We start from the raw sequence: 15,076 nt of genomic DNA, 5'->3' as shown, positions 1-15,076 counted from the left end.
GATAGTTTTTTCTTTCGAAGATACACCATTTGAGTTGAGCATCACTCATCAGAAGTGTTGAGCGCTTAACACTGCTAACAACTGCAACAGTGGTGACATCGCTAACATTGTTTAACTGGTGGGGAATCAGAGGGTAGGTGTTATGCTTCCATTATAATGCCAACCAACGAAAAAGAGAGCCCAGTCTCACTCTTAAGTCGACAAAATCCAGCGCTAGGGCAGTGATATGCGGTGTTAGAAACCAACCAAAAAAAGGCGTCCTTTAACATTGGCATGATATGCTGCCGGTTGCCATTACAGTTTAATGGTGCCCGGCGGCGTCAGGGGGAAAGTTGAGCTGGTGAAGTCCAACTGGGGCAGGCGGGAGGTGTGGTGGACGGGTCCAACAAACACAGACTTTCACACGAGAGAGAGGTGTTTGTGTCCCGTAAGATTCTAAAGCCAAACCTTGTTCTTTTTTCCAAAACCTAACCACGTGTGTTGAAGGAAAAAAAAAATGTCTATTTGCGTTGTTGTACTGACATAGTGCTTTTATTTTGAAAGAGACTGTATGTAAACGGTAAATTTCCTGTGACATCGGAAGTGTATTTCGAAAGAAGACAATGCAGGAAACAGGCAGAACTTGACAAGGCGTCCCAGAACGTCAACAACCAACACACCCAGGGTACCTTTCATGCCGTATCTGGAGGTGGAAGGCAGCGATTAGCTAGACAGTGGGACATAAATTGAGGGACTCTCATGCACGGGGCCGGCCCGGCTACGAAAACAAAGAACACAGAAGTTCGATTACAAAACACACACAGGCAGTGTGACTTCATTCTCTGCTTAGGACACCATTACTTTACCACTCCACTATATCTTTACATAAGAAATGCCAAATGCTAAATTAATGTTCTCAATGTTGTATAGCACATTTAAAGACAGTGACACAATTCATAAATTCTGATCCCGTGTCTCTTTGTGTATTGTTAACTTATCTCTTGTATCTCCTTTTCTTTCTTCTCCCCATAAAATGTTGACATATTGTATATTTAATGAGGTCGTTCAGTCTTCAGGTCGTTATCTCTCTACAACTCCACAGTGCGTGGTATTTGCAAAGCCGAGGATGTGATGTAAATCTCTCTCGTAAATATACATCACCCACACTTCCATGTAGTTTCATGTGTAAATAACTGATATTAGAGTACCTAAAGGCACTCTAAGTATGGAAATTATATATCATATATCATAGTTTTTGTTTAGTCAGAATCACAATGTGAAAGGGGTTAACATCATTCATCCCTAATTCCTTCCCTTCTCTGTATCTCTGCTCACCCATCTGTTCCATTGTGTTTTTATGGCCCTCATTACACATGTTAAGGGTACGCTGCAAACACACCATTTCACAACTCCGCCTATGAAAGAGCCGGGAGCGGATGGACGGGCAGAGAGAAAGAGAGTGGGTGAAAAAAAGGAAGAAAGCAAGAAAGACTGAATGGCTAGAAAGACATTTTTCAAGATTGTTTTTACAGCCCAGATAAGCCCTTTACCTGGATGTATTCTTAATGAGTAAGGACTGCAACAAACACACACATACATACGCACATGTGGTCACACATATAGTGGAGGAAAGACATTGGTCATGACCCCGAACTGCACTCCTCCCAAATGAATAGCCGTTGCTCTGGCGCCAAAGGTATAAACTGGCAACACCTTTTCCTACCTCTGCACTTTCAACACAAACCTATTCCTCACTCACCACGCTCATTGAAAACCAACACCACTTTGACAAACACGCAGTCACGTCTCTGTACTCTTCAAAATGCAAACACAAGCCCGAATCACATCACATAAAAGTGTTTTCAAACTCCGGCTTAGACAGGATACCACAGCAGTCTATAAAACAACACTGGTGTGGCAGATAAGGATCGGCCTTCCTTATTGAGAGGCTGTTAAAACCCACGGAGTCAGTTAAATAGTCCATGGAGCTTTATGGGTTGAAACTCCCCCGGGAAACATGTAGTTACTGTATGTCAGAGGTGAACAACTGAGCGAGTGAGCGGCTGTGTGTATGAGCATGTTGAGAAATGTGAGAAAGAGTAAACAAACGTCACTCGAGACTGAAGCAATAAGCATAGGACGGCGGTTATGCTTTAACGTGCATCTGACTGTATGCATGAAAGCATTGAGCTTAAAAGTTATGTCTCTTACCGCCTCTATCTCATCACTTTTGCAATACAGTTCATGTTTAAAAAAGCTGATCAAACTGAAATCTTATTTATGAATAGTGACTATCTTGAACACTACTTTGCTATAAGTGATAGAAAGAGTTTGTATGCTGCCAGAAACAACTCTCACATGCACCAACACACAGAGTATCCTGCTAATTCTGCGCTCCAGTAAGCTCTCTGAACAGATATGACTCACTAACACTTCAATTGTTCGCGACAAAACATTCATTCATGTCATGACAGGACAAGGTTACTCCTGCCAAACAGCACAGTTACTATCTCCTGCATGGGCTCTTTGGCCTACTGAGGTGAAGCGATTTCTACATCTCTTCTTTTTTGCCTTCAGGTTAAAGAGATGCCTGTGCAATAAACCTGAATTTAAGGTCATTTAAAAGTTTAAGGCGTCTCAATTAAAGGTCAAGTGTGTAGGAGTGTGTTTTCTTTAGTGTATAATCACCCGAAATTAGGAATCACTGTGATTTTGTTACCTTTGAAAAGTAATTTATTTAGTAATTTATTAGCCCAGAACAGACAAACCAAACACTGACACTAGAAAGGGTTTTGGTGTTTTTGCACCGGCCACCATAGTTAGCAGCCCCTCTGCAACAAGCAGTGTCGGAAAAACATGATTTTTATTTTCTTTTACCAGTTTTTATTTCCTGTTCTGTTTGTTTTAGAGAGGAGGAGACCTCTCCAGATAATTCGGCTGCCGGTGAAAACCTTCTGAATATCCGGATCTTAAGTTATCCGAGAAAAACGATTAGCTAACATTAACAAATGCTAGGCTAATGGCCTGGCTCCAACATGCCAAACAGCATCAGAGAACAACTGATTTGTAACATCAAACTGCTTTATTTGGTGTTTTTACTGGTGTAAATCACTGGGTCCGTTTGTTTTGGAGAGGAGGAGACCTCTGCGGATAATTCGGCTCATGGTGAGAACCTCCTGAACATCTGGATCTGAAATAAGGTGAGCACACACATTATAGAAACGTGAGCACATACAGCTGGCGCTGGATGAGCAGCCCATCTGCGACATGCCAAAAAGCATAGAAGTAACACTGATTTGTTACATTACACTGCTTTATTCAGTGTTTTTACCAGTTTTAATCACCTGGTCCATATGTTCTGGAGAGGAGGAGATTTTTGCAGATAATTCAGCTACCAATAAAAACCTCCTAATTGATGAACATGGTTGAAATCTGCGATCCTTGCTGCCAGACACCACTGAATCTCCCTAAATCTTACACACTGCTTATTTAATACATCTATTTGAAATGGCTAAATACATGTACGTGTGCTTGTCTATGCACTTTATCATTCTAATACCCATGTCTAGCTGTCAGTGCACATGTTCCACCACACATCAGAACCTCTCTGAGCCTGCCATTATCTTTTTACAGGCTCTCTCCTGGCCTCAGGCCTACAGTACAGACAGTCTGTTGTATCAGTTGACACCCCCAGCAGCAGCAGCAGCAGCAGCCAGCATCACAGAGCCGCATTCTTGGCTGCAGATAATAAACACAGAGCGGAGTGGACACTTCAGAGCAGGCTCCACATGGCTGAGAGGGGAGGACCATACACAGCAAAGACAAGACATAGACTGTAGGTCTCCTGCAATCAGGGGAAGTCCACATTCCACAGTATATCAGTGACACTGTGGTACAAACACTATGGAGTGTAGTGTAGTACAAAGTAGAAGTGATGGATATATGCATTCAGGCCTTTTGCACAACCAGATAAATATCAGTTGGACAAATGGCCAAACTTCACTGAGTATGAAATAGAGTAGGGTTTCCACAGAAATACAGGACAAAGTGGACGAATTGGGTTCGGCACTACAGCCGTTGTCATCGACAAGAGGTTGGCACTGTGGAGGAGTGTGGGGTGGATTTACCTGAGAAGCTGAGGACACTATCGGCAGACAGCCTGTCCTTAATTAACTTCAAGCCTGCATAAAATGTAAACAGGTGACTGGTGACGTCTGTTGTAGATGGGGGTCTATGGGAATCCACTGGCTTCTGGAGCCTCCAGTGGCCATTCAAAGAACTGCAGTTTTTCAGTGTTGGCTTAATTTTTCGGATCCGGAGGTTGCCGCTTGGTTTACAGACACCCCCAATCAATTTCAAGCAATTTTCAATACGGCTGGGCAATATGGAGAAAATCAAATGTCACAATATTTCTGACCAAATATCTCAGTATCAATTTTGTAGGGTTGATTGTTGGTGCTTTTACAAAATAGAACAGTCTGGTAAGTTCAGAAAATTATATCACTTCTCTGTCATTCAGCCTTCAAATCCAGGAAAAGACAACACAAAATCTAAGACGATTCCTGGTCTACATCACGATTTCGAGATAATACTGATATATTGCCTGGCCCTAATTTTCAGTATAAAAGGCACAAGATCTCCGGTGGGTATAATCTATCACGGAGAACACGCTATTGATGCAAAACAGCCAGTATACTTTGCTCCTCCCCATCCATCCATCCCTCCATCCATCCATTTTCATCCGCTTATTCGGGGCTGGGTTGCGGTGGCAGCAGGTCAAGAAAGACACCCCATATGTCCCTCTCCTGAGTAACACTTTCCAGCTCCTCCTGGGGGACCCTAAGGTGTTCCTAGGCCAGATGAGATATGTAATCCCTCCAGTGTGTTCTGGGTCTGGGGCCTCCTACCAGTGGGATGTGCCCAGGACTCCTCCAATGGGAGGCGCCCAGTAGGCATCCTGATCAGATGCCCGAACCACCTCAACTGACCCCTTTAAACACGAAGGAACAGCAGCTCTACTCCGAGCTCCCTCGGATGTCTGAGCTCTTCACCCCATCTCTAAGGCTGAGCCCAGCCACCTTTCTGAGGAAACTTATTTCGGCCGCTTGTATCCGCAATCTCATACTTTCGGTCACCACCCAGAGCTCATGACCATAGGTGAGGGTTGGGACGTAGATGGACCAGTAAATCGAAAGCCTTGCCCTCTGGCGCCGCTCCCTCTTCACCACAACGGTCCGGTGCAGAGGACTTTACACTTAACAAGAGCAAAGTGTAAGATTTAAGTTTGACAACTCCAAACTATTAGACTACTTTGAGCTGATGCAACCCAGTGCTGATGTGTTTTGTGTCCTCATGCTTTCCTATCTGGCTTCTGATACTGTTTTTCAAATCCCAAAGTCAGACCTGTAGCTCCATGACACCACCATTACAGATCACACTAGATTACTGTACGTGCATGTCCACGTGTTCAAATACCTTATTAGTCCATTATTCACAGGCCTCTAGGAAGCCAAATTAAGGGTTAGACCATCCTCGGCATGCTCTGCTAGATGACAGGGCAAATATGTCTCAACACAGTTTATAGCTTGACTTTCATGTTACCATCCAACAATAGCTTTAGGCTCTGAATCAAAGCTTTGCTGACTCTCCAGTATAAACAGGCTAAAAGCCATAATGCAACGCGGAGTGAGGCATTTGTCACACAGGTACAAGAAGTGGAATTAGGTGTGTGTGTGTGTGTGTGTTTTGAGTTGCACATAAAAGCACATACCAGGAGGAGTGTACTTGGAAAATAATGACTCTGTGTGTGTGTTGGAGTGGGCTGTTATTCATACAGGTTACTCATTGATCCAGACGACTTGAGGGAGTGGTGTACAAGGCAGGGATCGGCTCCACGAGCAGCTGTGAGGGGTTGCATGAGTGAATGCAGACACACACACGTATATACAACCTCCCCCGAAACGACATGTACACACATTTCCATACGTACGGTTTAAAACTAAAATTTAAGATGTGCCAGCAATCCTTCTGCTTGTGTGTGTCAGGGTATTTGCGTACAAAACATACACATGCTGACATGCAGGTCGACCCTCCTCTCTCAAAGTCACATCTCCTCATCTTCGATGCTTGTCTAAACACCCCTACACGTTAGAGAGGAGGGCCTTTCACAACACATCAGACTACACACACACTTTGTTATTAGACAATTCCCCGTGTGGAGCTCCAACAAAGAATGTGACAGCTCCACACATGTCGCACGACAGAGGGAGAACACACACACACACACACACACACACACACATACACACACACAGGGGGAGGAGAGGCGGCATGACCCAACATGCACTTGGCTCCGATGGAAAACCGTCCGACGCTCCATCGCACAAAGACTCAGGGAAGAAGAGCCGGGAAAGCCGGCATTCCGCGGGATAGGGTTGTGTACACTGGACTGAGCTGGAGCTTAGAGGGAGAGAGGGGGAGGAGGGCAAGGAGGCTCAGAGGATGATGGAAGTGGTTGTAAGGAGTGCTGGAGAAAAAGGAGAAGGTGGAGGAGAAGAGGGACAAAGGAAGGAAGGAAGAAGGAGATGGAGGGATGTCACAGGGGTCAGTCAGGACATATGTAGCAGTGATGGACTGTTTGTGGCAGCCCTAGTGGTTAGTGAGTCTTCGTTCAATCAGACAGTCTCAAGGCATCAAACATTTCTCTGCTGAAGGGTTTTTGAGCAAACACTCCAACCTAATCCCCAGAGGAAAATGTTCGACCTATACGTTTCTGCAAACCATATATACATTACATTTGCATGTTTCACACGGATCCTAAAAATGTCTCTAAACTGACACAATATATAAGCTGACATTTGTTATCAGGAGGTGGAGGGGATGGTGGATGGCGTGTCACATCAGCAAGGTGCCTGCCAAGCTGCAGACCCAGGTCCTAAGGAAGTGCACCAGGCTTTGAAGCCAATTTTACAACTTCCAGGTCCGTCATGTGATGCTATGTCACCCAAAAAGACTTTTACTCATAGACTTACATTGAGAAAAAGGCATCTGTGAATCAGTGGATACATTTTTATGTGCACTACAACCTCAGCGAAATGCTTCCTTTCACTATTAGAATTTGAGCCATTCTGTTCGATAACATTTCTAAAGTCTAAAAGAGCCACACGATCAAATATCCCATTTCAAGTTAGCATAGGGCTTGATCGGAAATTAGCTGCTTAGCTCACAAAAGTCTACAGTGAGCTTGCTCTATGGGCCCAACGATGCAAGAGACAGCAATTTCACACTGCAGACTTTTTTGTCTTCATGTGCTTTTGGGCAACTTTTAAAGGAATGGGCCCCGCATTGGACACTCTGTATCCAGTTCTCTTTATACATTCATGTGCAAACCACTGCAGACTACTGTTTAAAACCAACAATACCGATGGTATTTCCACTGATGTTTGTGGCACTGAACCAAAGTGTTTTTAGCAGCACACTGAGGGGTTTCCCAGCTGCTATGAGCTACCGAACCTGGGTGTTTTTTAGCAACCTATCCCTGATTTTCCTGCAATCTTTGTGCCACCAAATCTGGTTGTTTTAGGCCAAAATATCCTATTTTCCTGACCACAACCAAGGGATTTTTGTGCCTAAAACTAACCATACCTTCACTACAGCATTGTTGAGAAACATAAAGTTTTAGTGTATCTACTACAAAATAACGTACAAGCATAATGTATCGTGCAAAACATACAAAACAAGCAATTTTTCTGGTGACCGGGGTGCACATTCGACTTTACCAGCACTATCAGTATAACTAGTGGTGAAGTGGTAGTTGATAAAGTAGGTGTACTACTAGGTAGATGGGTACGTTACTGAGGATTAAGTGGGTATATTCTCCTATATATTCCACTGACTTTTTGGCTGATACGTGGGTACACTGTAAGAAAAACAGGTATGTTGATACCTCATACACCTGTGTTTACCCTCCACTACACCACTGAGTCTATTTTCAATATGGTCTTTCAGAAATCTTTGATAAACTGTTAGCTGTCTAACACCAGGTTAGGATAATCTCTGCCTACTATAAGACAGAATTTCATAATAACCACAATCAGATCCAGCCAGTCAGTCCCAGAATAAAGCTTGCGTAGATCTGATGCATAAATCAACTCACTCTTCAGGGTATTAGTGGGGAGGAGTGAATGAACTGCACCATAAAACTGCCAGTCAAAACAGATTAACAACCTAGTCGCCCCATGGTTTGAGCAAACACTATGGCTTTGTGATATCTTAGTCTTGTTCTGCTACCAACTACAAATGAATCCTGCACAACCTGTGTGAACTCAATGTTTCCTCTGTTCCGGTGCCAATCTAGATAAAGACACCAGCAGCATGCAGGACACCAGTGCAGTGGTACATTTACATTTTTTATTCTTGAAGGCATAAAAGAAACATTTTCCCTTAAGACTTTTAGAACAATGAGCTCAGCTCTCTGTGCTGCCTTTCTGTCATGATGTCATATGTGTGAGGCTACAATAAGAAGATTTACAACCACACCCACAGACCCATGAGTGGGCCCTTTTCTTTTTTGCAAAGGGGGAACTAAAAATAAGAGCAGATTGAAATGTTCACATCTGTGGAGGAGCAGTACTGCTGTTAAACATTTACCTGACATTTCCCTGTCTCTATGTCTAGCCTTCTGTCACATGGGCACACTCATGAACGCACACACCACACCGTTGGAGCGTATTCCTAAATTCAGACTGATCATATCTAAACAGAAAACATACGTCACGTTAGAACAGGCTTACCTGGATATGAATATTTCTTCATGGCTGTAGATGTGTCCTGTCTCAGTGGTGTTTGAATATGAAGATCTCAACAGCTGATGAGTCGCTCCGGTTCCTCAGTGTCAATGGCACGTTTGCATCCGTAACTTCTCCAGGTTGTTTCTTTTCGCGCGCTCCTCTCTTTCCACTCTTCCCACTGCCACTCCTGGACGGTAAGCTCTCCAAACGCACCTGTGCGCAGGTAAAGTCACTGCTTATTGAACTTCCTGGACTTAATCCCGTCTTAATTTCCACCGCGAACCACTTGGGGAGACAGTCTGTTGGGAACGGATACGATCACACCTGCGTTCCTGACGCACGCCCAGTCCAGGAGCGGGAGTGGTTTACTGTAACTGTGGGGGCTTTCACGTATCAAAGCTCAGAGGTGGAATAAAGGCGTTAAAATAATAGTTGCTATGGGCTTGTGGTTTCAGGAGAACTATCTGAAGCAAATTAATAAATTGGACATCATCCTGAAATTAAAGTCTGATCTGTGGTGCAACATTTTAAAGCAGTCATCCAACAGATTATAATGATCCTTTAAAAAAAGACAAATACAAAATAACTCTCCCTCTCTTAATGTGTATTTATATGATGTAATTTTTCAAGGAGCTCGTGCCTCACACACACACCACCACATGTGTACCATGTAGGCCACTTGTGTGTATGTGTGCGTGGTTGGTGTGGGGCAATGTGTTTGTAGTATAAACTTTGTGGCTGTGTGCAGCCACCTGTGGAGTAAGCCCACATTGTGTTTAGATATTCAGCTGTGCCCACAGCCTTTAACATTATTTAAATTCCACATGTCAGACTGTGGCAACCTGCTTCATGTTCATAAGAACTGAATTCACATCCCGTCATAAGAAGCTGCAGGTCCGAGAGCTGTGGAGACCTCTTGTGGCTGCTGCCTGGTCCTGCAGCTCAGACACAGCAGATATCTGTGTTATCCATCATGTATGGCTGCCTCTAACATCCCATCTTTCTCTGGGGTGTCATTAGTGAGCTTAAAGTAGGGCTGCAATGGTGTGAGATTTTCACAGTATGATAACCGTCTCAGAAAATAGCTCAGTTTTGCGGTATCATGGTATTACAGAATTTATATTATTATCTAAGCTTAAAGGGCAGTATGGTGGTGCAGTGGGTAGCATTGTTGCCTCACAGCAAGAGGGTTCTCAGCTCAAATCCAGGGTCTGAGGCTCAAAAACAAGGGGTGGGGAAGCCCCTCTGTCTCTCTGGGTACTCCGGCTTCCTCCCACATTTCAAAAACATGCAAGTCAGGTTAATTTGTGACTCTAAATTGACTTTAAGTGTGAATGTGCGCTTGAATTGATGTTTGTCTCTATGTGTCAGCCCTGTGATAGTCTGACAACCTGTCTAGAGTGTACCCTGCCCTTTGCCAAATGTTAGCTGGGATAGGCTCCAGCCCCCCATTACAGAAAATGAATGAACAAATGACCTTTAAAGGAATGAAAATTGAAGGGTTATTTTTGGTTGAACAAACATTTTATCACTAGCACTAAAACCCAAGACCATTTAGTTAATGGGAGTATGTGTAAAAGGTTTCCCCTTTAAAAAATAACTCAAAGAAAGAAGAGATTCTCCATCTAGTTGCATTTTTTTTCAATACCGTAGATAAGTAAATGGACACACTATGATAACCATCGACTTAAATATCACAGTATACCTTGAAACTGGTGTATGGCTGCAACTGTAGCTTTGTCTAACATTACTATACAAGACTTCACATTTAAAGGTCCAGTGTGTAGGATTAAGGGTGTTATATTGGCAGAAACTGAATATAATATTCCTAGGTATGCTTTCATCAGTTTATAATCACCTGAAAACAAAATTTGTTGTGTTTTCGTTACCTTTCCATGGACGCATGAAGAGAATTGGATAAAGCGTTGGAAGCCAGGCCCTGTTCATTTCTATGACAGCTGTTTGGTGGTGCATGGAGCAAAATAGATGTGAATTTCCAGGTATACAATTACCCAAGGTCTTCTGCATCGTTGGGTCCATAGAGGAAGCGCACCACAAATTTTGTGAGCCAAGAAGCTAATGTCCATCAGCAGAGCAGCTAACTTCCTGTTTGTCCCTCCGCTGACTTGACTAGGGATAAGATCATCTGATTGAGCAGCTCTTCCAGACTGTAGAAATGTTATCGGACCGAATGGATCAAATCAGGATAGTGAAACAAGTAATTTTCGCAGGGGGTTATGACCACAGACTTCATAAAATAATGGATAGCTACCGTGACATCACCATTGGTTTGTGTTGTGTGCGTTCATGTTGTTTCTATGGTAGCCCAGAACGGACAAACCATGCACTGGTACTAGATAGGGCCATTAGCATTTTTGCATCGGCCACTGTAGTACTAATACATGCTTAGCACGCCAAATAAGATTCAGCTGGTTGCAATCTACAACCTGCCCCACTAGATGCCTTTAAGTCCTACACACTAGAACTTTACTGACAGATGACTAGGAAGTATTTTCCCTCATTAAAGCTTCAACAACCAACTGTATGAGTGTGTCACTAACTGGGGGGAAAAAACATTTTTTCAGAGCCTGTTTGTCAGTAGCTTCATTAACTAAGTAAAGAGAACTTGCTGATGAGTCACACAGTGTCAAAGAAAAACATCAGTAGTGACAGCTGTGGGTGGACCAGCAAGCTGTTTGACCCAGAAAAAAACCTGTAAGCAAAAAATCAGATAGCGGTAGTATCAGTTAAATGTATGGGCATGTATTTTTATCAGATGAGCTTTTACTGTCAATGATTCTGTCATTGTTTCAGTATATACAGACACGGATTTAGCACCTTAAGGCAAGATTATGCAACTTATGCAGAACAACTACAACCCACAAGAAGCAATTATGGAAATTTTTGAATGTTAAAATGCTGCCTAAAAGTGACAAAGACTTACAAAGACCGCAAACTGACTCAGCTATAGAGAACTATTGTTTTCTAACATTAGCTTCCATTAGATGCTGATCATATTAGACCAAATAAGGCGTTAGCAGCAAAACCCCTGCATGTATGGAATTAAATTAAGTGGGATTTAATTGCTTAGGACCTTACCTTTTGATTTTGTAAGAGAGTGTCAGTTTCAATGTGGGTTTGCAAGGGAAGTGACACAAAAGTAGTCAAGTGAGTCATGTTGGTTCTCAGAAAGCAGATGCATTTGCATGTTGTGCATGGACCAGAGAGAGATTTATCATTTCTTTGTTGCTGTGAAAGGCTGACGCAGCACTGTTGTGCTGAAGATTGGAGGCTTTGGGCTCATTAAATCAATCTGAGAATGAAAGAATAACTTCAGCAACCACTCTCAGAGGCCTCTACCCACAGGGACTAAGTACTGAATGGTTGGATAAGCATCAAAAACGTAAAAAAACAAAAAAACAAAACAAAAACAAAACATGCACCTGCACAAGAAAATTAGAAAAATATCATGCCATCTTTAAAAAGTCTTTAATTCATGTTTGAGTTCTGTAATGCTTCAAATGTGGGATGTTCTGGATCACAACATCAGCGTGACCCTCTGCTTGCCAGCAGCAGCCAGAAACCTCATCAGACTCTTCTGCAGGAATGGGATAATAACCCATAACTGCTGATTCAGAGGCTCAGCGTCTCTGTATTCCAGATGTATCACACAGTGGTGGCTGCAAGAAGCAGCCACATGACTCTATGACTCCAGGTTCCCATCTCCCAATGTACCCAATGCACGATTACTAAGTTATCTAACTATTGCTGAGTGAAACCTAGAAACCACTAAAAATCTGAAACATGCCGAGGTAGAGGTGTTCAGACTTTTACTCACTGCATTTATCCAGCCAACTAAACTGTCTTACATTGCTAGACAAGCCCCCAGCTGTTGGTAATGGTCACAGTTGAAAAGAAAGGCCTCAATATTTTTCAGCTGGACTCTATTTTCACTTGTTTTTGTGTCTAAGTGACTAATGGAGACAGAAATTGTTAAAATTGGTCCAGTATTGAGTGAGAGGGCTGCAGCCATGAAACAGGCTGCAATGTAACCACTCTGGGCTTGTTTGCACCATCAGTTTACTTAATGTGCTTGTTTTTGCCATTGATAGGCTCAGATTGTCATTGTAAGTGTCTGACAACATTATGGAAAGGATCCTACAGAGGTAAACCTTATTGTTAAAGAGAAGGATCCCTTTTCTTTAACCAGAAACAGCCTGAAAATTGTTACCTCCAAACCCACCAGACTCCATTAATGTAGTTTTATAAACTAGGTTCGGGAACAAAGACCACGCCTCGAACACATCCCCTTTCCGCCCATATCCTCAGTGGTCGACTCTCGCTTTCCCATTGTCAATTCGAGAAATTCTGACAATTGGCACCAGCCTCCAACCTTCTTTCGACTGTTTTTGCTTGGGTTGTCTCTTCGCAGTGGAGCCACCTTAACCGCCAACAGGCAGAAAATTCTTGACCACATAAATATTACACGGAGCTGTCTTCTTTAGAAAATAATAAAATAATAATAATAAAACTCACAGAAGCCGTCTTGGTCAAAATCAACCCTTAATACATCCACTTAGATGTGAAAATATTCTGGCTCTATACTCACTAGAATTACTGTTTATTTTAATGGAGTCTGGTGGGTTTGCCAGTAGCGATTGTGGTGCTGTTTCTGGTTAAACAAGAAGGACCTCACTCTTTAACAAGAAGGTCTATCATGGTGGGGATCTTTTCCATTATGTTGTCAGACTCTTACGCTTAGAGTTACTGTTTCACCACTGCCAGCTTGCTCAATACTGGACCAGTTTCAAGAAATGTTATTCTCATTACTCACTTAGGCACAAACATATGGGGAAATAGAGTCAAGTTTTAGAAGTACATAAGTCATCCTTTAATGTTTTCATTTTCTATTGTTATTTACACAAAACTTTTCAAATGTCTGTCAAACATGAGTTCATGTTAAAAGTTTAAAGTTAATGTCTACACTTAACTGAGTGCTAACTGGAACTTCAGGGACAGCTCCACAAGTTTTCATCACCATCATCATAACACCAAGTGTGGATCTCTGCAGCAGAGTGAGGGTCTCAAACATCTGTGGCATTCATGTCAAAGAGGATAAAGTCCCATGTGCAGTGGAGACACTTTGGCCCAGTTTCATTCAAGACTTGTAGGAGGAAGAGCATGTGTTGTGTCAGCACATGCAAAGCATCAGAAAACCACAATGCCTGATGTTGTTGATCACAAAAGCAAACCATTGAGCATTCCATAATATTGTACTTGTATATAAGCCACATACTTTACTCTAACTTTAAAATCTGTTAAGGGTTATGTAGACTGTTTGGAGGCTGGCCATTCAGAATGGCTGCTGTAACTGCTGCATGTACAACACGTGGGGATGAACATCAGCAACAGCAAGTCAGGCATTAAGAGTAAGAGGTGAATCTTGAGGTCCTGTATATACGACAATAATTTCAACCGAAAACAGTAAACCTCAGTTGTGTTTTGGCTGAGCGTTTACACGAAAGCAATTTTTTGGAAACAGCACCATCTCTGTTGTCAGGTAAACTTGCAATATGCAGTTCCTCTGAAAACAGGGCATGCGCAAGAAAGTCAGCCCCCCCCAAACTCCCGAGCTCTGTTTGTGCTGCTCACCCTATTGAATTTATCAACGCTTCTCCAACAAAGTGTAGATTTCCTGTAGCAACTCCACCTTGTCGTCCATCCAGATAACATTTGTGCGGTTGCCATTGTGTTTGTTAATACATCACCGCACTGTAGAAGGAAGCGCATGTGTGCAGGCACATGTTGTTTAACCCTATGGGCCCTAGGTGTTTTTGGGGTATTTTTACTGCCTTTACTTTTAAGCTCATATCACAGTCATTATAAAGGCTACATACACATGCTATATCTTGTTTTTTTTAGGACAATCTGGGCTAACCAGATTTGCCATCATTTTATGTCCTACTATGTGCCTGTATTTTATATTAATTTTTGTATCAATGAAAAAAACAAATACATGACTAAATTCTTACATTTTTACATGTATCTCACCATAGCAAGTTGGAAAATGACATATTCTGCCATATATGAAGAGGGGAGACTCTCTGGAATCTGGCAATATGAGAACCATGATGCTGGGACATTCTGTCACTTCACAGCTGTCTATAACATGTGGTTTATGCCAGGCGGAAAATGCTTGCCAGTATTTTTTCATTATTGCAAGAAATTCCATTGACTCATTCAAAAGTCAAAAATGTGTTTTATCTGAAAGAAACATGCAATATTTACATCTAAGATCATAGAAAAAT

General features: G+C 42.5%; 1 protein-coding gene across 1 annotated transcript in view; it reads right to left on the bottom strand.

Moving 5' to 3' along the window:
- LOC117267884 (septin-9-like) overlaps positions 1-9,084 on the bottom strand; it is a 116,127-nt gene extending 107,043 nt beyond the window's left edge. The window contains exon 1 of the mRNA XM_033643947.2: positions 8,772-9,084. Within this exon, the coding sequence (XP_033499838.1) occupies positions 8,772-8,793 (22 nt within the window). The 5' untranslated portion in view covers positions 8,794-9,084. The remainder of the gene's footprint in view (positions 1-8,771) is intronic.
- Positions 9,085-15,076: the final 5,992 nt, after the last annotated feature.

The sequence above is a fragment of the Epinephelus lanceolatus genome, chromosome 18 (assembly GCF_041903045.1).
Source record: "Epinephelus lanceolatus isolate andai-2023 chromosome 18, ASM4190304v1, whole genome shotgun sequence".
NCBI classification, from domain to species: Eukaryota; Metazoa; Chordata; class Actinopteri; order Perciformes; family Serranidae; genus Epinephelus; species Epinephelus lanceolatus.
Note: the sequence above shows the minus strand (reverse complement) of the source record. Positions and strands in the feature narration are given on the sequence as shown.